Source organism: Cyclopterus lumpus, chromosome 15 (assembly GCF_009769545.1).
Source record: "Cyclopterus lumpus isolate fCycLum1 chromosome 15, fCycLum1.pri, whole genome shotgun sequence".
Taxonomy (NCBI): Eukaryota; Metazoa; Chordata; class Actinopteri; order Perciformes; family Cyclopteridae; genus Cyclopterus; species Cyclopterus lumpus.
Window position 1 is genome coordinate 15,078,324 of NC_046980.1, and position 25,985 is coordinate 15,104,308.

The 25,985-nt window shown below is 39.4% G+C and overlaps 1 protein-coding gene across 1 annotated transcript in view; it reads left to right on the forward strand.

Moving 5' to 3' along the window:
* Positions 1–25,985, forward strand: part of LOC117743931 (neurexin-1a-like) — a 227,525-nt gene that overhangs the window by 179,772 nt on the left and 21,768 nt on the right. The window contains 3 exon segments of the mRNA XM_034551908.1: positions 7,967–8,138; positions 14,496–14,585; positions 15,941–16,260. Of these exon segments, the coding sequence (XP_034407799.1) occupies positions 7,967–8,138; positions 14,496–14,585; positions 15,941–16,260 (582 nt within the window).

The window sequence follows — 25,985 nt, forward strand, 5'->3', positions numbered from 1 at the left end:
TTATGGAAATGAGACATCATTTATCTGAACTATGTTAAGATTATGATTCTGCATCACTGGGGTGAAATGTGTGTGACACCTTTTAAGAGATTAGCAAACCTGTCACATAATTACACGAGGAGCTCCCACAGTGAGAAAACATAGTGGAACAGATCTCAGTCGAACAAGAAGGGATTGTCTATTAATAAGAAATGATCTCATTATAATAAGAAACCTAGCTCGGTAAAAAAAACATAAAAATAACAGCACCGCTTCTTAAGGGCACCGTTTATGATTTTGAGGTTTCAGTGTATAAATGTTGACATGCAGGACTTACTCATCCATTTTATTTCTCCCCTGAACTAGAGATGATCTGAGTAGACATGACAACATGTTAGTGATGATGTGTATCCTGATCATGTTGAGTGTCTGGGAGTCTGGTCCTGAGGAGAAAGGGTCAGTCAGCATACATCCCCTGCCTTCAGGCATATGTCCCCAGCTCTACCTGAGCCTTTTCCATGTCTCACTAAGGTGGCTGCACTATCCCCGTTCTCCCCAAACTAGCCAGAGAGCCGTGCTGTATGAATCGTACAGATGAAGTGAGCTGGACTCTGAGTATGCTCAGAGGGACGCAGGAAGTCCTGGCAGAGAGGACGGAGACGAAGGTCAACTCACCCCAACTGCGGGCCAGCTGTCACAAGTCGACCGACGGGAGAATCACCTGAAACCTGAATTGATTTCTTTGAGTGAGAGAGAACAACATTTCAGATATCGGTTGACCTCCATTGATAGAATGTGTCAAAGACAGAGAAAGACTTTCAACAGACAGCTAAATGTCATTTCAAGGGAGAAAAAAAACAAAACTAGCAGCAGCTTTTCAAACGTGCCACTGTCCAGCTCCCATTATGGACCCTTCAGACTGAATGTGAACTTCTGAACTACATTGCTGCTGTATCAATAATGAGTAGACAACTGTCTTTTGAATGCATTGATTCCCCCTGTGTAAAAACACTCAGAGGTTATGTATGTTTTCTTGCAACATCTCACACAGAAAGTGCTGCTTCCCCATAAGCGTAAATTAATGTTTTTGTATTATTTCACTTACCGGTACAATAGAGGAGTGTCTCTTGGTGCCCTCCGTCAAACAGCCGCTGCGGTTGACTTGATGATTTATTAACTCGAGGTATTTGATGAAGCTCTGGTGAAGAAAGCTACTTGAGAGAGTTTCTTGCAATGGAAACAATTTCAAGCCAACTTCACAGATAATTAGGCACTTTAGCCGACGGACTTGATTTTGAAATAAGCTGAGCTCCCAGCAAACTCACTTATACCTCACCGCAATGGAAACACTCCGAGGCAATAGTGAAACGAAGTCGAACAACTAAGAAGTAAGAGATGCATAAACTTGACCAGTCTTTGTAAAACATGGCTGTGGTTTTAGTAATCTCCAAATGAATCAATGTGTATTAGGGCCGTGTATTGGCAAGCACCTCACGATACAGTGTATGCAAGTACAATAAGGCTGTGCAGATGTATAGGCCTGTGTGTGTATGATTTGTATTTTGTGAAAGGGATTTTTTAAGATTTTGAGCTTCAATCTTTGACATACAATTGAATATAGACCCCCCCTGATTTCCCATAGATATAATGTAGTTGTGTCACAGTCCATAACATAATGAAGTTGTTAGGAGTATTAGGGAGTATTAGGGAGTTAATGTATCGTATGGCGGTACTTTATTTTCTGCAACCCCATAGTAGTGGTTTTATACTACCTTAAGGTTTCTTATGAATTGTGTCTGAGTGACTGCATAAACCCATGTTTGCGAACCTATCATTGCAGGTTAGAGATGAGTTACTGCACTATGTACAGTTTATGGACTACGTACTGTAATGGGGGAACAAAATCTTTCTTCTGATTATTCAATTACTTCTGTAATTTCATTAACCAGGCTTTTCTAAAAAAAAAAAGGAGAAGCAGAAGACTGTCGGAGGTAATTAAAAGATAAGGTGAACGGTAGAGTCTGCTGGCCCCAGCTACATTAAGACATTTAGCTTCTGCAGAGGGAGCACAGTGTCCCCTCAACGCGCACACACACACACACACACACACACACACACACACACACACACACACAAACACACACACACACACACACACCATAGCACACACTGAATGGATGACGGAGGTCCTCTCCCACCTGCCAACAGCCCCCTCCCAGGCATGTTCACCCGAGGGAGATGTGTTGCAGTCCCGTGGCGTCGTACTGGGGAGATATGAAATGTGACGGGTGCACAATGGTTGTCAACATGAATGACTCGTAAACAAGCAAAACATTAGAGCCTACACCGCGGTGTGCATTTTTCCGAAGATTGGAGGGGATGTCCGACACCATCTCCAATACCACTTCTCACTCTTTTTTACATTGTCTTAACGTGGGCAATATGCTCGCTCCAGTAAACCATTCCAGACGTGTGCATCATTCAACTCGCTCTGTAACTATTTTGCTCTTGGTTTGTTTTAGCCTCAAGCAGATTATGAACAGACTATCATTTTAACAAAAACATAGATACAAAATGTTTTATTCATTATTTATATAGCGCTGTTTGTGAAGAAGTAAGTAAGTAAGGTTCATCGATATTTTACAACCTACATTGTCATTAAGGGAATCTTATCGAGTGACTAAGCATTTAACACATATTTATTCAAACATAGTTTGTTGACATGATTAAAAGAAGAAGAAAAAGACGATGCTACTCAGTGCTCCTAATAATTACAGAAAAAAAACACTTTGTCTGCAGAGGCCGTTTTGCGGCTTTATAGCTGGTAAAACAAGTATCTCTATTGTTGTATAATGAGTGCAGATGGGGAGTTTTAACGAGAAACTGACACCCTGAGTATTGCGGCAGCTACTCCACCCTCCAGCTGCAAGGATGAGAAGCATAAAAAAAAGAGCAGATTATAGGAGAATGGTGGATCAACTTCATCAGTTAATTAAACTCTATTGCAGCTTGATGAGCAATTAATCAAGGCAGCGTGCGGAGTGTCAGGCAGGGCTGAGTTCTTCGGTTGCGGTATATTTGCACCATACAGTGTGTTACCAGGGGCGCAGACCTGTGGGGAGCAGTCCTGACCAAGTTAGCAGCCCTAAAATTGTACAGGGTGCACTGGATCGGGTTTTATATAAGCAGCTATCAATCACACTCCGATATAAGCCGCATCCAATTAGGGTGCCAGGATTAGGCTCTCTGCGAGAAACTTCTTGTCTAAGTAGATCGAATTTCAGGAAATGTTTAAATGTACAGGATTATTATTTAGAAAAAATAATATTGATGTTTAAAGCAAATGCCAGCCCTATCTCAGAGGGCAGAGGCAATACCACTCAAAGTTAATCACGTTAATCTGGGAGAAACTTGTCAAAAATGTAACTGTATTTTCTCAGCCTGAAGATTTAGCTCTTTAGATCTTTCTTCTGATATCTGACTCCCTAAATATGATGGCTTTTTGTCCTTTGTCTGTCACCCCCTTTCATCTACCTCTTCATCTCTTTCAAGATTGTAAAGGCATTTTTTTATCATATGGAAATTTGAGTTGGCAGTTTGTGACTAAATGCAGTAAATGTATTAACGAGACCATGGGGAACATTACAAGTCAATTGAAGGAGGCTATTAAAAGCAGGATTTTAATTGGGTTGGTCCCTTCACTGAACTTTTTTTCTGTCTCTTCTCTTTTTTCCAAGTGCAATGGTACTAAAAGTTCTAAATTAGTGTTCAGTGTGTGGTAGTCCTTGAAAGAAAGTTGCCCTTTGGAATTGCGGATTCTAGTTTCAGGTTAAATCTTACTGTATAGTGTATGTTTATGAAGTATCTAAAATAAAGAATTTTTTTGGGTGTGAAAATCAGCTTTGGTGTGAGGTTAGGTGATGGCTTCGTGGTATCTGCTGCCTCCTTGCTGCAGTTAGTCTTGGTAAAGGACCTGCTGGATCTTGCTGAAGGGCTTCAAGAGAAGAGGGTCAAACCTGATTGCAGCCAACACAAGGTTTCACTACAAAATGTACCCATTCAGTTGTGAAAACCTGACATGAGCACTGGAGCCATCTGCTTTTTATTTTTTTTATGCCCCCAAGGAGTCAGTAAATTGCGTTAGTGCTGTAGCTTTAATGCATCAGATTATATAATCTGTTGAAATTACATTGCAAAGCATACAATTGTCCTCGTTTTGGTAACGTGGTGTGACACATTACAAATGGTTTTAATTGCACTTTAGCTTGTGGCTCTTGAGACATGCTCGACTCATTCTGCATTTTAAGAGAACCAGAGTGTGTGTGTGTGTGTGTGTATGTGTATGTGTGTGGAACTGGCTTGAAAAAGAGTGTGTGTGTGCATACAGGAGAATCGGAGAGAGGGAGAGAAAGAGAGAGAGATGTAGTGTAGTATTGGCTGTGCTGACTGGATAATGACATGCAGAGTGCTGCGCTGCTCCAGTCGGTTGAGCCTCCAACCAGATGCTCCTTTCACTGCAGCTCATAAGCAGAAAGAGAGGCTGCACCAACATATTAACTGCATCCAGCAGTACAATTCAGTCGCCGATCATATCCTGTTAAAGGAGCTTATTAGAGTAGATACCCATAGCATGTGGACCTGAGGAGACTGAGGCTAAGCTGGGTTCAAACTTCCTGTGAGACATTGCCTTAATGTCGCCATGCTTATGTTTTCATGCTCTCTGCGTAATGATGCCAGTATTCATTCACTGCAGTTTAATGAGTCCGTCTCAAACAAACGGATTCAATGATATCATTTCTGTAAGCTCTGAAGCTACATTGAGGGTTTTTAATTGACGATAAGGGTGTGTCTACAGTATTTTGAAAGGGAGGCACAGAAGCTTGTGTGTGTTTGTGTGTGTTTGTGTGCATGTGATAGATGAATGGCTGAAACAAAAAAGAAAAAAAATAGATTGCCCTTTAAAATAACCAGATGGCAGCATCAGACAGAAGGCCACAACAGGTACATCAAGCACTGGAGCTCGAGGGATACTCCTAACCACTAACTATTTAATTCATTGGACTGATATCATAAAAACAATAACGGACCAAATGCACAGTACGCAGAGCTGTTAAATGATTATTATTATATTTAAAGAGCAATACCATGTTTAAGAACACATACAGTATGTTAAGTAGGGTTTCCAATTAATAATAATAATAATCCATACAGTAATCGGCCCACGGCATGTTTTATATGCACATTCCTCAAAGAGAGCATATATTAATGCATATGTTACTCTAGGGCAGTGGTTCTCAAACTGTGGGGTGCGCCCCTCTAATAATAATAATACATTTATTTATTTATATAGCACCTTTAAAAACAAGGTTTACAAAGTACTCTACATAGAAGCAAGGTAAAAACATAACATCAATACAAGTAAACATTTCAGAAAATACATGAGGCAAAGGAGACAATGCCATACAAGCAATGAACACAATAGAGTAATAGAAAATTACAGAACAGACAAACTAAAATAGGGGAACCAAAGAACTGCATAAAAGGACGACATCTTGGAGGTAATAAAAGGTGTACCAGTCCGGTTTTGGGGTGTGGAGTCAGCAGGAAGAGTAGAGGGTGCTGGGGGAGCTGTAACAGTTCCTAATTTCGTGCCACCATCTCGCTCTTGGGGACTGTTGTTGTGATGACGAGCTGCAGCGATGCGCTCGGCCGACCAGAGGGAGGGGATGGAAAGCGTGAAGCGATCAGGCCAGGAGCAAACAAACCCTCCGCGGGAGGCTCTGTGGATGCAACGGGGCCGACGAAGGAGTCCGAGCGCCCCGATGGCCGAGACGAACGGAGGAGCAGAGAAGCCGTTGAGCCCGAGGAGCTGCGAGGTGGAACACTGCACAACCATGCCAGCCGGGGAGGATGCAATCGCCAACCACGGACCGGACCAACGGAGCACCAGGACCGCTGAGAGACGACCAGCCCCAGAGCAACAGCATGGAGCAGGGAGTCGGCCGGCTCGCCCGCAAGCCGCTAGCCAACAAGAGACCGTCGGCTAGCCAGCAAGAGACCGTCGGCTAGCCAGCAAGAGACCGTCGGCTAGCCAGCAAGAGACCGTCGGCTAGCCAGCAAGAGACCGTCGGCTAGCCAGCCAACGCCAGTTGACCAGATCGCAGTGGTGGAGAGCAGGAGCCAACGGCAATCACAAAATAAAAAATAATCCAAGATTTGCAGAATAATTAAGTCAGAAGAATGGCTACACTGTTAAATAAAATTAAAAATAATTTAAATGAATGTTAAATTGTAAAAAAGGTAGAAAAAGAACAAATAAAAACAGTCCTGTACGGAGCGGCGTTACACGGACATACAACTAAGTTATTACTAAATACATGGCGAAATGCCTGTACCTTCATGTACATGTTTACGTTACGCCGTTAACAGGTTGCGTGACGGCCAAGGTTATTGACGACTCCCTGATTCTTGGCGTTTTGCCAAAAGCCAAACTCCGTGAGATCGGCTTTTCTGCTGTTGCCCTTCAAAACAAGAGCTCAACATTGAGCATGAATTGAGAGTGGCTGTATCAAGCCTGCAACCCCATTAATAAAAGATGTGTGGATCACTGCAGCCATGAATACTAATAAAAGTTGACACACATATCTGCACTATTTTTGTTTTCGCACAGGTTGTACGTTATTGTTTTGAAAATGTATGCAATGTAAAACTCTTTATTGCCAAATATTCAAACTTGTTTTATTTAGTTTTTCACAGGTTGCACTTTATTGTTATTATCTTGAAAAGATATCCAGTGCAAAACAGGTTAATTGCAGTCCCAATAAGCTAATTCTTTGCCAGTGTGCTTTTTGGACATGTATAGCTTTATTTGCATTGTTCTAACAAAGTGATTGCACATTTGGTTTACTTGAAAGTGATTGCAATTTTCTTTACTCTATTATTTGAAAAAGCACAGATGGAGGAGTCACAAAAGGATATTTCATCAAAAAGTCAGCATAGACCATTTTTAACATTTTTCTTCCTCCAAAGTGGGGCGTGACAGAAAAGGTTTGAGAACCGCTGCTCTAGGGGGTGACAGATGTGAACCCCACAGCAACACCACATCGAGAAAAGAGCTACACTAATGACATCATGTGAAATCTTCTTCCTTCCATGATTTTTGTTTCATCATGATTTTGTAGAATATGTTTTAAGAGTTTAAAATTATTGTACAGTTTAAAGGCTTTTCGGATTAAAATTGTTTTTTGATTTGTTATTTGCTAAAAACAAAATGCTGATTACATCGTTTATAATCTGGTAAATGTCGGTGCCAACGCGGGACAAACAATGTATTTAAAATGGGCTACAGGCCAAAAAGCAATAACCATATGCCTCCTTTCATTAAGCTGGACTTCCCACTTTAAAAAGTGCAGTACAGCTAATGCACAATAAGTGCTGTTTACAAACTGGCTTTATTTAAGTTTGTATAATTCAATCATATTTATGCCATTAAGTCATCAATGCCGTTATATTGCAATAACTTACCATTGACTTGTATCCTCTTCCTAGAATTACTGAAAATATAAATTCATATTTCATCATGAACAGAAGCACAACAAGGTGTATCTAAAATAGATGGTTTCTTTTTAGAAATAATAGCTCATAGATATTATTATGGTGTGTGGATGAATTACATCTGTTCTTTATTTTTTAACCAAGAACTGTGACTTGATATGACACATGACCACTTTTGGACACATATTACTTTATGGTATTTTTGCTATGATGCAGAATAAAGTGAAGGTTATACCCGCTAAATGATAATGACTAATTGTGTGATAAAGAAATAACAATGAATCACGACCTCCCTGAACTTAGACGACCGTCCCTTAAGCTAGAGAAAATATAATAATGTACGAATTGTCCCTTAGCAACACTTTCCTTACCAAAGCAGTCACGTTTATTGTCACTAAAAGCTTTTTTCTTTTCTGTGTTCTTCTCTTTTCAGGAAAAAGGAAATATTGCCGTTGTATTTAATGTCGGAACAGATGACATTAATATTGAGGAGACGTCAAAGTTTGTAAATGACGGAAAGTACCATATAGTGAAGTTTACGAGGAGTGGGGGTAATGCCACTCTGCAGGTGGATGACCTGCCAGTCATTGAGCGCTACCCCACAGGTGAGTCACCCACTTCTTTAATTACATCTGCCACTGCTAAAAAGCGATAACATGACCAAGAGATTATCAAGCCAACAAGTAATGCTTTGTCTGTTAGGATGTTTTTTATGTTGACTTGGCATGTGCTTTAATTGCTTTTTTTCTTCCAAATAATACAAGTGTTGTTGAGTTGTTTTCTCATCTCTGATGTTTATCACTTTACATTAATCAATGCTGTTAAACAACCCAGGTCAGTGTGCATGGATGCACTTAAGCTCTCCCATAGTCTAAAATATAAACTATATAAAAGGGCATCCACCCACCCTGTCAACATGTCTGCATTATATTTCCCATATAAATAAATCATCCACCTACAGTGTATGCTCACAGAACGGCAAATCAATAGACTATTTACAGACAAATTACCACTTTTACTGTGGCAAGTAATCGTGTGCCTTTTCAATATTTATTTATTTGCCAATAGCGAAGAATGATTGAATTTGGGCAACAGGGTGGACACACCTTTAATAACCTACTCAAACTCAATGAATGCCTTTAATGAATCTGTTGTTTACTCATAATTAGATGGCAGATGATTAGTTACATTTAACCATGAATATGCACTTACATGTTTATAAGTTCCACAGCATACACCACAATTAAACATCGACAAAAATGAAGTTGCATTGGTTTTCTCTGTCATTACTAATGACTTATAACAATAATCATATTCATTTGTGTAGCACTTTCCATACACACAGTTTACATGATAATAGAATATGAATACCCTTATGACTGGCCCATGTAACGAGTGTTCAGTAATTTAATTGAAAGTATGACTGTTATAAGTTACACCTGTTATGACGGAAATACATACTGGCACTTTCTTTTCTAGTGTAGTGGGAACTGGTAAACTACATCGATGGAACTATGTCTCTGGAAAGTGGAGATTCATTTCGGGGAACATGCAAGATATGTAATTATTTTTGTTTCGGAAAATATGAAGTAATCTACTTTTGGAAATGGAAAACAACTCAGCAACCCTGGTGTGTTTCTGCAGAATGTCAAGATGTTAGTAGTATCAAAATGAATTTAAATGCCACTGCACTTGTGTTTTTTTTAACTGCTGAAAGGCTTTGACAAAACCTACAGAGTATTGAAGAAGTGTGACTATTATATGACTGCATAGTAATGCTTACTCCACAAGAGTAAGAACTGCACCCCCAAATCCAAATCTGTTAGATTGTGAGCATGCATAAAGTGGCTGGGCAGCAGGACAAACGGAAGACAAATTCAACCCGTCTCTCCCCTTTTGCTTAATGTTTGGTGACCTTTTTAGCTATGACCAGTGCATTCATCCAAATGAAAGAGGGTTTTATGACTGGGACTCAATCTTTGCTGTTTGCCTCAGGTGGAAATGGAAGCTAATGGATTTTGACATGTTGTGGACATGGCAGAATGCACAGCAGGGTTAAATGCCTCGATGCTAAGATCTCAATCTTCAAACAACAAACACCCTCAGTCCCCAAGACGCCTATGATACATCCAGATGCGCTGCTCATAAACTAGAGGAAGTTGATGAAAACTACTTTTTTTTGTGCAGCACTGAAGTTGATGTGAAGTGCCTCTTATTAAAGGTTGTCATACTTCAGAGGGAAATATGATGGAGTTGGCTTCAGCTCAATAGAAAATTAATCACTTGGTAAAACCCTATCACTCAAGATCACTTGCATCCCGTAGCTTTTAAAGTTAATAAAACTATTTAATGCCTGGTAATTAAAAACATTAAGCAGTATATCTTATCTTAGTGGAGAACATATTGTAAGGGGGAAAAAAAATCTCTATTTTGAATTCTTGATCAACGTATTGTAAAATTTAGAAAGCTAGATAATGAATTCCACGTATGATAAGTGCTGAGTTATAAATGCTGCAGGGGAGAAATGACCAATCTCATCCTCTCCAATCATGCATCAGTGACAATGCCAAGTCCAGCTACCTTATTAGGCTCGTAGCAGACTAATTACATCCAATCACAATTACTGCGCAGTTCCTCCCCTCACCCCCAGCACACAAAGCCATTATTCTCTCAGCTCGCCTGTAGTTTCATTAGTATCCATGTATGCCTCTAACGCACTCATAATAGCAGCTCCCAGACACTCTTAGGCCACTCACAGAACAACAGTGATTATAATAAGAGTAGACAGCAAAGATAAAAATTGATGGCCAGAGAGTGAGAATGACAGAGAGCAGGCGATTATGAGAGGCAGCGATCATTCTCAAAGCAAGGAAATAATTGCTTCAACCACGGCCTATATTGCTGCCCTCGTAATCTCATTAAAAAGTGTCATACTGCTGCATACTTATGGTCCATTAAAAGTCTTTAGCACAATTAGTAGGATCTAAAAATGCTAAACGCAGACACATAACTAGCCTTGTATTTGTTGTAGTCGGGTTCTCTTTCCTTTATTTTTGCCCCGCTTTTATTTTGTAGTGCACACAAAAGGCGGAGCAGCAGCAACAAAAAAATCAGCCCCTTCTCCCGAGTCTTGGCCATGGAAGTAATACCATCACAATGGTGCTGCCAGGCCCGCAGGGTACGGCGCGGTATCAGAGCACCCAATGAACACTCGCTGCGCACACAGATAATGGAGAAGTCCCTGGCCTTATTCTTTTACTGGTATCAGAGTGTGCACTTACAGAGCTCTCTGTCTCTCCCTGCACTCCCCTCAGCTCTGAGTTCCATCTTTTTTCTGTCCTTTTTACCCCTATCTGTGCAGCCCCCCCCCCCTCTGTTGATCTCATCCTCTGTTCTGTTTTTCCACCTTGCTGTGTGGAGTCTGATTTGTGGGATATGAGGGGAGGAGGGTAAGCTTTATCCATCAGAGCTCCATCCTATCTGCTCGGGTTTCTTCTGTGTTTTAGCCATCAGCCTCTTCAGCCCATTGTGCACGCAGTCATCACTGAGCGTACTTAAAAATGGTGCAATGGCTGCCAGAGTAAGAAGAAAAAAAAGGGAAACAGAATAATAAAAATTAAAGTGAGATTTGTGTAGGTTCCTCCTTCTTTAATCCTCCCGGCTCCATGAACAGAGGAAGCATTTGCATATTTTTTTCATTTAATGTGGCGAGTGTCCACGAGCTTGTAATGAGATAAAGCTCCCACCTTATCTGACCACTTTATTAACAAAAAAGAAAACAAGTGAGTGAGGGCAAAGCGGGTCAGTTGGGACGGCTCAGCTGAATCGCTGCTGTCTGGCGGAGGAGATAAGCCAGGGTGTCCCATACCAAACCAAATCACCGCTCAGCAGCAGTCACAGGCTGCGCTCGCAGGCAGGATGAATGGGCTCTGCTGCTGCATCGAAGCCCAGGGGATAGCATTGTTTAACACTCTGGTGTCCCATAGTGAGGATCAATACGCGATCAGACCTTGATTATATCCACACTTAATTAACCTCCGAATAAGGATAGACTTAGCGTTCCACGGGGGGCAGAGCCAAACGGATAAAGCGCTACTGTCTCTGAAAATGGAGCATGTTTTTGCACAAAACTAGAGGATTTTGGCACAGCGGCACGCTTTGTGTGAGGATAAGTGTGTGTTTACTGTATGTGTGTGCACCTGCCCATCTGAGATTGTCTTTCTAGTAGTAGTACAACATTTTCGGAGCAGCGTTTCCTGAAATACAAAAAGATAACCATGTTTATACATTGTTGCTTTTACGGAACAAAGCAAACAATTGTATAATGAAATTCACTTGAATGAATAATGAATTAATCAAAGCCATTGAAATGAGTGTTGCTCTCCTTCAGTCGTAACTCATGTGTCCTCTCCGTCCTCCCAACAGCTGGAGGCTAACTGTTCTCCTGAGCCCAGTCTGCTGGTGACCTCTCCTCAGATAAGGTGTCACAGTAGCCGGAAACAGAGAGGTGGCGTAACTAACACCCCATGACTGACAAATGGAGGTGGCAGGATTTAGCAAAGCCCATAAATACTCCATGACAACAGCAATTCATGGATTACTCATTAAATTAACACAATCAAAAATATAAGGAAGTGCGGCTGTGTGTGCGCACCCCTGCTTGTCTGTTTAGGAATTTTGTTTGTATGAAATATTTCCATCATGCACAGTGCTTCGGAGAATTCGGTGGTGCAGAGCTCCAGGAGCCTTGCATCAGGGAAATCCAGTGTGTGTTCAACAGCAGGCAGAAGGGTAGACGTAACATGAGCTGGGAGCAACTGGAGGCTGGTGTGCTTTACATCCACGTACCTGGAGGAAGCTTGGTGATTTTCTCGCTGAAGAATGAGTTTAATGTATTATTCAGTTATTCTTAGTTATTACAATACTGTTCAACATCGGCTGTTTAGTTTTTGTTTCTGGTGATATGCTAAATTGCGCTTATTGTTAACAAATCCCATGAAATAAGCCAAAAACAGCAAGGAATTGTTCCTTAAAGTATTGCCTGTGTATATACAGCCTGTTATGATTTACACCTCTGGGCCACGGAGCTCAATTGTTGTCTAAAAACTATTAAAAACACATCAATAAGATATTGTGCACTGGGTGACATGTTCCCTCATTACCATGAGCCTGGGCAGTGTAGTTTATTTTAGTCAATCCCACCGACACAGTTCCGCTGCTGTAAATGCTCACTCACTACATCACACTTGAATTAATCTGCAGCTGAAAATAGTTAACCAGCAAATGCACTATTGTCTCATTGAGTGACGTTTGCTAAAAACTGTAGTCCCAACTTTGTGTATACCCGTTCTTAAAGATTTACATCTTGAGCCTCGCTTTTAACAAATTTATGTTGAAGATGACGTCCACGTGCAGGTTTAACAGCTGAGTTTGGGTTACACTCTGTTTAGCATGAAGTTGCTCAATTGAATGTGACGGGAAAAGTATAGATATATGAAAAATAGGTGCGTCCAGAACGTGTCCCGAATGTGCAGCATCACATCAGATAACTGGACATTGTTTCAGAAATGTGGCTCACTAACTAAAATTCTAAGATTCACATAAAATAAAATACCATTTCGCTGTGTGGCTTTCTTGTAATGCAGAATGCATCTGTCTGCGTCAATGTTGAGGGAGAAGTGTTCCACTAAATCTCCTTCACAAGCCTTTGTGCTCCAACCGGGCACAATCAACTGCAGCCAAATTCCAGGAGCTGTATAGACGAGCTTTAAACCCTTTTCTGGTAGCTGATCCTCTGCACTAATTCAAACTGATGCGATTAAAAAATGTCTTTTTATGCCTCTCCTTACCTCTAAGACCTTTCACCAGGCCAACTGAGAGCATCAGTTACGAAGTTACCTCCTTTCCTTCACGTCTCTGCCACTTTTTACCCTTCGAAGCTATTCTCCACCGAATCATTGTTAGCCACCAGATCTTTTATCTGCCAGAACTGAATTAATATAGTTGATGGGACAAACATTGTCAATCTGCCGGAAGAATGGAGCCGACTGAATTCAATCTGTGCAGACAATGCCAGTGGAAAAGCTCTCTGAGACAGTGGCACTTTGCTGAAAGTCTTCTGTTCTGAAGGGGTTATTGGCCTCGACAAAGGGGTGATGCAGAGTTTGCCCTCATTAATGCCGAAGTGCTCCTCCAATCTTGGAGTGGAGTTTTTCTTGAGCTGCTCTTTCCGTCGCACTTTTTTTGCTTTCTTTTCTCAATACTTTTGAGAAATTAATCTCAATCTCTCCGATGTCATCAATGTGCAATATTTAGCCGTCCTTCCTTATGACTCGTAGCTTTTGTCAAAGCTGTTTCATTGAAGATTGTGCTGTGTATGTTCCTACTTTGACATTGTCTTCTGACTTTTCTCCAACCAGATGCTGTGATTGTATACTATGTTTATTGTTGTATTGCAATTAGGTCCTTATTTCTTGTCAATTAGGCTGTTTATAAATGGGGTGGGCATTTGTAATATGTTAAAGTTAAATTGTCCTTTAAACCATAAACGGTTGATTCAACAATACATTTAAATGATGTTATTAATTAATTTAAAAGCCAGTTAAAAAGTTATAGAGGGGAAAGACAAAGGGGATAGAAATATTTGAGTAAAGATTTTGTAATGGAAATGTATAAATTTGTGATTTGGGTTGGTTGATAACATAGGTCTATTAATCTAGATGAAACATGTGCGTGCTAGTCCACTTATTTTCAATTAATATAGGCCTAATTTGTTGGCTAAATTAAAATAAATGAGTGAAGTTTGTTAAAATAATGTTTTAGTAAATATTGTTTTTTTAAATATACAAAACTTTTTAAATATAAAAAGATTGTGCAGTTGTATCACTCCAGCATTAAGTATGATCATTTAACCTTTGACCCTACAGATTGTAACCACTGAAATGTCTCTTTAAACTTTAAAGGCAACAATGATAACGAACGCCTGGCGATTGCTAGACAGCGAATCCCATACCGACTTGGTCGAGTAGTTGACGAATGGCTACTCGACAAAGGTAAAATCACTGATTAAAATTTCAGATAAAATAATTTGATAATAACCAAGTTGTAGCAATATTTTGTAAATAATAAACCTTAAAAAATAAATGTTCAGTAAAAATAAAAATAAAATGATTTGGACAGTTAAATTTAGTTTGTAGTGTTTCATACTTTTCATAATAATGTATTTATTTTATAGATGTCAGCTGTTTTAATACGTGTTTATTGTCAAATTAAGGTTAAAGGGACTGTAAATATGAATTTAAATCCACTTAATTAAGTAATATCAGCATTGTTAAAATGTCTATAAATTACTGTAGCATTTTGCTGTAAACATCTAAATGATAAATGTAAACGTTCTTTAGTTATTTATAAGTTGCCAAGTGTTATTTGAAACACTTGGAAACATGTACAGTAATTGGTGTCATTTGATCTGTTCTGATTAAACTGTTAGCAGTGATAAATAGAGAGCAATATGAATTGGCATCAGAATTCTGAGTCCCTTTAACAGACATTGTAAATATGTATAGGGCATTAGATCAAGGAACTGTAATATAAAACAAATTGAGTGCATGCTTTGTTTTTTATAGTTCAATACCTTATTCATATTTTTCACTTTAAATGTGAAATAAGCCCTATCATTTGTATGTTTTGTTTGTTTGTCTTCTGTTTTGCGCTATAAAAGTGCTGTCATAAAATATTTTTATTTTTCATTAGCCCAACCATATCTGCTCTGTTTAATTTCCCTTGGTTGCTTTTGCTAAAAGGATGAATAGATTCAAATTTCCTGAAGTGTGTCCTGCTTTTTGTGAGATTGCAAACAAGAAAAGTCAAATTCTCACAGCCTGTAGCCATTTTAGAAGACGTTGGGTTTTTTTCATGCTTGCTGTGTACCAAGTTTGTAAATCTTGAAATTAAAAGGACAATTACAAATAACATAGGCGAAGCATAACAAAATAAAACCTTTTTAGCTTTTGTTAGACACGTTTTATATATTTATCTTAATTCCCAGACAATTTCCTGCAAACAAAAGGTCTGCTTTCAAGATTATGTTATCTTTTTTAATGTTTAAACATTACGACTTCTGATTAATCTTTTTGTTCTTGTTATTTTTGGTTAGACTGCCCTTTTAGCAAAGCTGCATTGATTTTCTAAATCCTGTGTTTTGTTTGTTTCTCTTATCATAAACATTTCATCATTATTTCTGCAATAAATTACCAGGGTTTGCCTCTACAACCCGCAATTTATTGGTCTCATTAGCCACTGGGCAAATAATCTGTCTTTCTGTGGTTATATTTTTTTCCTGTTAAGTAGAAGTGGCTGAGTCCACAGTCCGACATTCTTGTATATATGTAACATTGTTTTCCCACAGGGCGGCAGCTTACAATCTTCAACAGCCAAACCACTATACAGATTGGGGGCTGGGAGAGAGACCGAAGTCGATCCTTTCAGGGCCAGCTTTCGGGCCTCTACTATAATGGCTTGAAGGTGTTTAACATGGCCGCAGAGGGAGATCCCAACATTAGGGTCCAGGGCAGCGTGCGGCTTGTGGGGGATTCGCCCTCTTCTATCACGCCGCAGTCAAGCACCACAGCCAATCGCTCAGAGACTTCCACGTCCATCATGGAGATAACCACCACCACGGCGTCCAGCAGGCGAGTCAAACAGACTACGCCACGAGAGCCTCAGCAGGTAAGATCATCTCTAAACTCATGTCATTATTGTTTCAACTTGATCCATTTTGAAATATTCACAATGCACAGCATGACGTTAAGCACATTCTGGATTATTCTATTACATTTCATCGTTAGGCTCTTATATAGTGGAGCATTTGCTTGTACTTAATTGTGTCATGCCTGTCTTCACCTTGTATCCTGTGACCTAAAAGCTGAAGGGAAATAAGTGTGTTGTTCCAGCATTGGGAGCAGCGTCACAGGCACAGGTTAGGGTGTGTGTGTGTGTGTGTGTGTGTGTGTGTGTGTGTGTGTGTGTGTGTGTGTGTGTGTGTGTGTGTGTGTGTGTGTGTGTGTGTGTGTGTGTGTGTGTGTGTGTGTGTGTGTGTGTGTGTGTGTGTGTGTGTGTGTGTGTGTGTGTGTGTGTGTGTGTGTGTGTGTGTGTGTGTGTGTGTGTGTGTGTGTGTGTGTGTGTGTGTGAGTGTGTGTGTGTGTGTGTGTGTGTGTGTGTGTGTGTGTGTGTGTGTGTGTGTGTGTGTGTGTGTGTGTGTGTGTGTGTGTGTGTGTGTGTGTGTGTGTGTGTGTGTGTGTGTGTGTGTGTGTGTGTGTGTGTGTGTGTGTGTGTGCGTGTGCGCGTGCGTGTGTGCGTGTGAGAGATATCCATCATCTCTTGGTCCCCTCCATCATCTTTATCTTGCCTGCATGAGTGGGGCAGCATATTACTTCTCAGATGTCACAATGTGTGAGTAAACAATGCAACACAAAACGTATGTCCTATCAAATCAAATTGCAACCAGACCTTTCGCACAGTCCTTTCCAAGAACAGAAATCTAATAAATAATGATTGTGCCATTTCGAAATGTCTTTTTGTGCACAATAATTAAAAATGTTGATAGGAATTTAACAGTGTTCTTTAATTACTGCATCATTGCATTGGGAATTAGCTTGCAAAAATCATGCTGACAGAACATATTCCGGAAATTCCTGAGCATGGAGCAGAAGATGCAAAGAAAAAAAGAGAAAGAGGAAAGTCCGAATGTAAGATTGGTTCACGTGCTGTTGGTACAAAACAAAAACGGAAGCTTCATGGCCCACATGAAGATTTCAGCCTGTACACACAAATCAAAAAGCAACCTTATTGATAAGAAATGTGCATATTTATGGAGCCAAAAGCTATTCCATGATGACATTCAAATCTGATAAACAGCATTTTATATGATATGAAGTTTATCAAGGAAGTCTTGATAAGAAGCAAGTATACCGTATATATATATATATATATATATATATATATATATATATATATATATATATATATGAACAAATAAAGATACTGACCTATACATGCAGGAAGAACACATTTTTAAATAATCACAGAATAATATTTCAAATATTCAGTGAATAGTCGTAGGCTAAAATGACCCTTTAGGCAGGACGTAATCAGCTCTAAAAAACGTTGTAAATCATTTGGGATTTAACTGGTTTAGATTAACCGGATTGGGTAAAGGAAGATTATAGCATCTTGAGGAAGGGCTGTGTTTCACTTCATATTGAAAAAAGTCAACACAATAAAAATTATTTCACCTTAGGGATGACTTTTGTAAGCCTCCACAGTCCCATTGAGTTAATGCACATGTCTCGGGGCATTTTAGGAATATTAGGAGAAACGTTTCAGTGCCTTTGAGGTGCAATGTCGTGTTTCATTGTTCAGAACTAAACTAAATTAAATATTTATTTTCACATTGTTGCTTCAGAATGAAAATATGAGCATGAAAGATGCCTTGAATGTTAATGTATCATTGAAGGCAGGTTTAAGCTTTTATATGGAGCTTTTATAAAAGATCAACTATTCAAAGCAGAACAAAATGTCAAGTTCTTCTTTGAGTTCAGCAGACTGTTCAAGCTCCAGCTCGTATTATGAAATGACGCTCCCTCAGACAATTTCACTTCCAGTTCGAAACTTAGCAGCAGTAAAGATCCAAGTTACCGTCTGTCCCCTAAGTCCTTCTCGCTCTCTATCACTAAATCTCTGACCATTTAAACCGTTTGTGTAAGGTCTGCAGATGCTGACAAATAATACAATCATAAATATTGATCCAGTGGAATGGTTTTCTCTCAGACTCAGCATGATTCCTGAACTGTGTGCAGGAGCATGTAATGCAGGCCAAATATCAAACAATAGACTATAATTATATCCCAGCGCCATGTGGTGTTATAAATTGCCATCAAGGAGCCATAAGATTGTCAGAAAGGAACATGCTTGATGAGATGGGTACCCTCCTTTTTCATCTGGAGAGAAATAAATTGATATAAATGACCATGATCATTTAGAAAAGCAGTGTATTACAGAGATATACACACACCATATTTCATGCTTTAGATATGATCAGATGTTTGGATACCTGACATTATTATGCTCTTATGCTAAGCAGATTATGATAGGTATATGGAATAGTTTAATCAATAACAGTTTGCCTCAATGCGATCATGTGTGCAGCTATTGATTTTAATGTCAGCAGTGCAACGTACCGTGCAATTGTTTTTCAAATGTATGTTAGATATTTTTGGGGGGAATCTACTTGTGCCTATTTTTTAAAATGTTAGTCGTGTTGTAAGGCTTCATGCAGGTTAGTGATAATACTATAACAATTTCTTTTTGCAACATTTATTTAGAGATGGCGTTCTCTCACGTTCTGTTACAAGCTCACCTTTAAAGTGCCATATAAAGACGTGGGGAAAAGGAGATTAGTGGAGGCTGACCTGTTGGTTTAGGTGGTATCTAATGCATTCATACAGAAAGAAAGGTCATCGGATTAGAGTTGCCCTGTGATGTAGGCGCAGAGATGAATGAAGCATGCAGAAACGTGTGCATTGGGAGATGTCAATGCCTTCAGTTTGATTCAACTTGACTCCCGTCCCATGGAGACCACTCGCGGTAGGACATTACTGTTTCAGGACGCTACACTGAGTAAGACGTAGTGTCTGGCCTCTGTAAAAAGAGATGGTGCAATCACTGTCTCTCACCTTGAATAGTCAGCATTTTATTTGTCCATCTGTTCAGTCTCCACTCTGATGGGAATGCAGTTCACTGAATTCTTTTATATCCGGAGAGCCTTACATTACTGAGACGCGTACATTTTGAGTTTGGCCGGCCACAGTGCAGGTGGCATGGCTCACGCCTATTGCTTTCAGTATTAGCATTTAAAGCACCTACAATCTAATTGGTTTTAATAACACTGGATCGCATGACTTTGTTTGGTAATGTTCACTCATATTGAGGAACCCACAGCTTACAATTAGCGACTGCAACTAGCTGGTGAACATAGTGAAGTATTTAGCAGATAGTAGAGAATACTGTATCATGTTCAAGTGTGGTTTAATATGAATGAAACTACCCCAAGAAATGGATGGATAAATGTATACACACACCCTTGGGTGCAGGACGTTCGACAGAGAAAATAAAAGGATTTTGATGTTTTGAAGACAATGTGATGTGATTGTTCTATCATTTTTATTCAATGCACAAATCAACTTGGAACATATTTTTTTCCCTTCACTGTCTCGTTAAAAGATACTCAATGAAACCGATCTGGATCTTCGTAATCAGTTTACATTATTCCCTAGTTTCTAGCTGATTACTGTCGATAGATGCCTTCAATAAAAAAAGAAGTTGCTTGCTGTGCACACATGGTCAAAATGCCAGCACAATTAAACCTTTCAGTAACTCTGGCGCTGTAGATGTAGGATATGTCTTTGTGCACTAGCCCACTTATCTCCTAAAGGGTAGTCAGTGCTAATCATCCATAGTGTAATGATTTTAAAGGGTCTGGGGGGACTCTGGCTTCTCAGGTGCCCTATCAAAAAGTTATTGAAATGTTCAACTGGGGGTTTATTGTATTAAATACTAATGTCATTATTCTCAAACCACTGGGTGTCCTCTCATGCTTTATTAACAAAGAATATTACCCTCTATGAGCTCACTTGTCTACTCAGTGCAGAGATGCACCATGGGAAAAGCTGATGAGTCAGAATTGTTATTCTAAGATATTAGAATTCCCCCTTTACTTAAGGTATACTGGATTGATTCCATTCCAGGACTTATAACCCACTCAAATACAGAGACACTAATTAGGCGTAGTCTTGATGTTACCTTTATTTTAAATAATGTCTTGAGGTTTCCCAACTAAAACATTCTACACTGTATGAAATAGTCTTTGAAGTGGCGTTTTCTGCGCCATGCTTCCTGCCCTACGTAGAGAAGGTAGCTTACTGTATGAGGCTGACTGTCCCTGAAGCGGAGCCTTGATCACATCCAATTAAACCTGTACTGTTAACCATCTACTTCTGCATGCAGTCACAAACAATGGACCAGCTACCGTACGCATGCACCTGGACGGGCTCCTTGCTTCGCTTGTCTAAAGATACGTTTTAGACTAATCCTACCTCTGCTTTATTTAATTGTTTGGGAAAATTAGTGATTCCCCAAAGTAAACTGTCTTTCTGGTAATTGGAGAACACATTTTAAATTGCTGGTAATATCGACTGATGTAAATTGTCAACGCAAATTGTCCCAAATACCACAGTTTAAAAATACTCTTTGTAAAAGTATGGAAGTATAATCAGAAAAACTACTTTAAGTATCCAAGTAAAAGTACACATGCTCACTGTTAATTTCATATGTAACACTTATTTGTATATTATTATTAATGCATTACCATGCAAACAGCATGCCAAATTGAAGCCAACTGAAATTAATATATACTATCGGGTGGCTTAATTTATTTTATAACAATATGTATAACATTGTGTTTTATAGGATCATTACGTTTAAAAAACATCCTAATAAGAAAAACTGTGTTAAATGCAATGTAGTAGTAGTACAATATTTCCCTCTGAGTTTTAGTTAATTAGAAGTATAAAATAGCTGATAATTAGAAGGACAAGCCCATAGAATTGTACTTAAGTACAACACTTGAATAAATGCATTACACCACTGGCTGCCGATGGTCAGGCACTATTAGTTTAATAGTGACCTCGCTCTTGTTAATCTGTCTCCATGGTCCTTAAGCAAATGTTTTAATCAGTTTAATCTCTGTGATAGCTCTATTTTACGGCCCTGCGACCTATTGTATGGTGCTATCGCACTAATAAAAAAGAAAAATATGATTTGATGTTGTTGTGGTTATACAGATGTAATTCATGGTGTCATTAGATTTTCAAGTTATTGTCCATAGTGACAACTTTTTGTTTTTATAAGGAAACTAATATGGATTGAAGCAGAATATTTCGTTGGAAAAGACAATTTTACATGTATCTTTCAATATATTTTGACTTTTAGAGCTATTGAAAATGTTTGTTTGGATCAAAGTAGGAAACAACACAACCAACTAACTGAAATGTTATTCTCCAAATAGAATACAACTAATAATATTGTGTAACCTCATCTTTATCTGCAAGAAATACAGAATTAACAGAATGAAACGCAAAAAGGTGCGCAGAATTCAAATGTTAATTTGGAGTTAAAATTACAATGTTATGAATGGAGCTTCAAACTATTTGGTACATCCCAAAAATTACCTCTCGGTGAAAGTCCATGCAGGATGTCACTAGACAAATGTGCAAGTGCTGAATATCATTGGGATGAATTTAATAAATACGAATTGCTAAAAAACAGCTTTTTGAATTGATAGTGAACAAAATGTAGAAGCTGTAGAAAGATAGCGTTTAACACCAGATGATGATTAATCAAAACCACTCAAGGGATAGCGCCCTTTGTAGCTGTTCCCCTCCCAGCTAAAAAAAGACGAAGGCCTTCTGTCTGGAAGAGCCACTGAGAGCTCTTGACAGTGATGGATCCTCACCTGCATTGCTCTGTATTATCAACTCTGGCCAGCAGACATACAGTATATAAATCTCACAAGCGGCCATAGTGTGAGGCTGCCATCACCTCCAGTGCCGTCTGCAGCAACATCCTCTAAATGTGGTGTTGTTTTGAGCATCATGGAGACACAAGGATATAAAACTCCAGGTGAAAAATGTTGTATTATAAGGTCTTACAATTCAATTTATTTTGTTTAGCCAAATTTGCATCAGAAATCTGTACACATACGAAACATAGCCACACAGTATGTCAGTACTGCATACTGACATACTGTGTGGCTATGTTTCTGGAATATATTAGTTTGTAGAAAACAACATCTGGTGAGTTGATATTAAATTTGGCATTGAACAACTGTTTCTTAAGTCAGTGTTTATAGCTGTTTTCTACTTTTTTATAATATCCACACATTCATTTTTATTTTGTTTTTATAATATAATTGGTAACTATTCAATGACAAGTGACTCAATGTAGCAGTCACACAAGAGTGATTTCCCATTAAAAAAAGTCATTTAATTTGAATATGGTAATTCCACTTCATATTGCTTATTCCTTTTTGTTATGCGATATACAAATATAGCACATGGTCATAAAATGTACAATAAAACCAACCACAAACCATAGTTTTCTAAATTCACTCAAAACCAAAAACATCAATCTCACAGTGGTGGAAGAGGAAAAGTCAAGGGATCACTAGTCAGGCGACATTGTCTGGCAGCCATAACTGTCGGTACAAACCATGTGTCAATCATACAATCGTTAGATGTCGAGGTATTTCCCTGAAAAATTAAAACTTTCACCTGCTGGTGGAGCTAATGTGAAAGTCAGAGCATCGCCAAGATCATTAGAATTTCTACTTTAGGGTGCTTGAATATCAAACTCTCACTTTTTCAAAGCGTTATCTTGTTTGGGCCAATATAGTACAGTAGAATGGGACGTTTCATGCGCGCCATATTTCTTTCATAGCCTTTCTGCAGACTGCAATTTCTGTTTCGGAGCTTGTCGCTGCATTCAATAAATGCAGATTATAGCCTGTCCCTAGAGGGAACGAATGGCCACTATGTCACATCATTGCCAACAAATAGCCAATTGGCCCTTCTATTTCTGAATTAACCCTAGGTGAGGTGGGTGTAATGGTCGTTCAGGGGTAGTGAGGAACATTCAAAACGCATTGTGTGGGCCATTTCATTTGCACTCGCAGCACATGGTTCAGTTCCGGCTGAACTGGCTTGTAGTGGCTCTGTTTATCTGGGGCCCTGAGAATAGGGGCTAAAAACCTGGCCTCGCTATAATTCACAGGGATAATCGAAGATTGGCATGCCGCACTGCTACACTTTCAGTGCAGTGTTTGAGCACCCTGTAGCCTCTTCCCTGGCTCTTACAAAAACACTATAATAAACTTAGTGTCACAGTAATCTTGTGGTGAAAAATCTTCTGCAACTTAGTCTCCAATAACTGCTCAGTGTGCAGCTTCTCTTTTACTATCCGTGCTCTATGTCTCTTTTTATTCTATCTGCTAGTACCTTCAGGCATTGTTGTGATTGTCTTGATACCGGTAGGGTTTATTGTTTTACAAGCTAAGGCTGCAATAAATCTACACAGCCTAGATTTAATACTAATCCTTCATGCATCAATACTCAGATCTGAGACTCATCGTGGGTATTAAGCACTACTCAGGCAACGGCACTTATGGAGTGCAGGTTCTTTAATTTTGCTACACGATATGATACTTGGATATGATCTTGAGGATGATTCAGTCTTCATTAATTTTAGATATACTGTTACTTTTGGAAGTCACTTATGATGAGACAGAAATTTAAATGTAATTCAGTTGTCATTTCAGCTGCTGCACTAATTCTTTTGTAGACCTTTTCGCGGGCTTCCCATTCCCTGAACTTGTAAGACGTACTTTAGTTTAGCTTCCAGGTTATGCATTGTTTTCCACTGAAAAGGCCACACCGAGACCAACGTTGTCATTTTTATGACTTGCATGCCAGCAGCATTAAGTTAATTACCTGCAGTAGGAGTTTGAGAGAATGGAGAATAGATTCCTTACATTTCATTTAAGTTTGACCAAAATTTTAACACACAAACTGCTCAACTTAGTACATTAAGTTGTTTTTGATTGACAGGCATTAACTATTCAAAAGGCCATTTTCTCGCCAACTAATGGAAGAAATGCATAATTTAACAAGAAAGGCAGAACTGTGTTTTGAATAGCTGGCAGTTAAGATGAATATTTCTGCTCCTTTTAATTCAGAATAAAAAGCATGGGTTTACTTTGTTTGTTCATTTCATGGCATTAGGAGTTGTACCCATCTGTGTTTGTGCTGGTGTCAGCCATGTGATCACGACTCGCACACACCATTTCTATTGCTTTTTGTTAAAAGTCATAGAGATAGAGGAAAGATACCAGGCTGTTGAAGGTAAATGCTATTCCATTAGTCCACCAGTGATCTCAGATGGCGGTTAAATTAAATGAAAATGCACATCTGGGCCCAGCCTCTCGCCCAGATGTGGTAATAACCCACATTAGAATTGAATTGTCATCAAAAAAGGGAAATCATGGTTTTGAAAAGTTATATATCAAACTATTCCTCATCTCTTTGTATCCTCTTTATTGTTATTTCCTTCTTTTGTGGTTGGTGAAAGTATTTGGCTTTGATTCCCTTGAATGTATGTGATGAAATAGAGTGAATTGCTAGCATTTTGTTCTTTTACTTTGAAAGTCTAATTTAGTGTAAACATTTTTTTACAGTAACATGTTTTGAATCAAGGAAGTGCTCCTCTGAAGAATTACCGAACGTTTATCAAAGTGAGCATTACTTTCAGATCAGCCGGACCCTACTTCATTGTCCTTATTTCCCATGATATCAAATCAGTTTAAATCAGAGCCAGATTGTAATATTCATGCCTGCACCGAGTGGAGCTAAATAGGAAATTAATGATTTGCAGAGATTATTGTTTTTTTCTCTCTGGTCTGCTTTTTGTATTTGTATTAAAAGGAATAAATGTCAGCTGAAAAGCAGACACACTTTTATTTTCTAATTTGCTCACCAATTTGAAACCAGACACATCCATGACTAACAGAGAGGTTACTAAGGAAACACAGAATGATCCACATTAACAGGGGGAAGGCTTCAGTGATGTGTGATGAGTCCTACTCCATTCCGGATGGTAAACATAGCTGTCTCATGGAATGCAGTGTTTAGCTTGGAGTGTCAGTGCCCTGTGAGGATGTTGTGCCTTCAATTATTCACAGAAAGAAAAAATCCTCGGGATAAGATCCCCCTGCAATGCAGATGTATGGAATTGACCATCATGCTCCTGAGATGCTCTAAACTTGAAGATAAAAACCGCAATTTCTATCAAACGGCTTGCTTCACTGACAGATGCACTATTATTATTTGTTGCTGGTCTTATTGTAGTCATTGTCATATATTCTGTCATGAAAGTGCCTGGCGTCGCCACCTTTCCAAGCCGAAGAAACTGAAAGCCATGTATGCATGTGTATCATAGCAGAAACGGGTTGAGTTGCAGGATATGTAGATGGACAGCTCTCCAGCGCAGCACTCGTCTGTCTTGCTGACCTCCCCACCTTGTCCCTAAAGTGAGGTGTGTGTTGTTGAAGGTGGTCCTGGTGTGTACTGCTCCGGGCCCAAGTCGTGGGTTTATGCCCACCCAGTGCTGACAGATGGCAAAGAAGGTAACGCCATAGACCCACGGTGGCCCCAGGCTGCGGCGTTCACTCCCAGCGACAGACCATATCCATCATCTAAGCCTCACCGGGGGCCATTATGGAAGCTGCCCTTCAACACCGTGTTGTACACATGGAGTCCATGTGACTTGTTGATCCAGTCCACCTT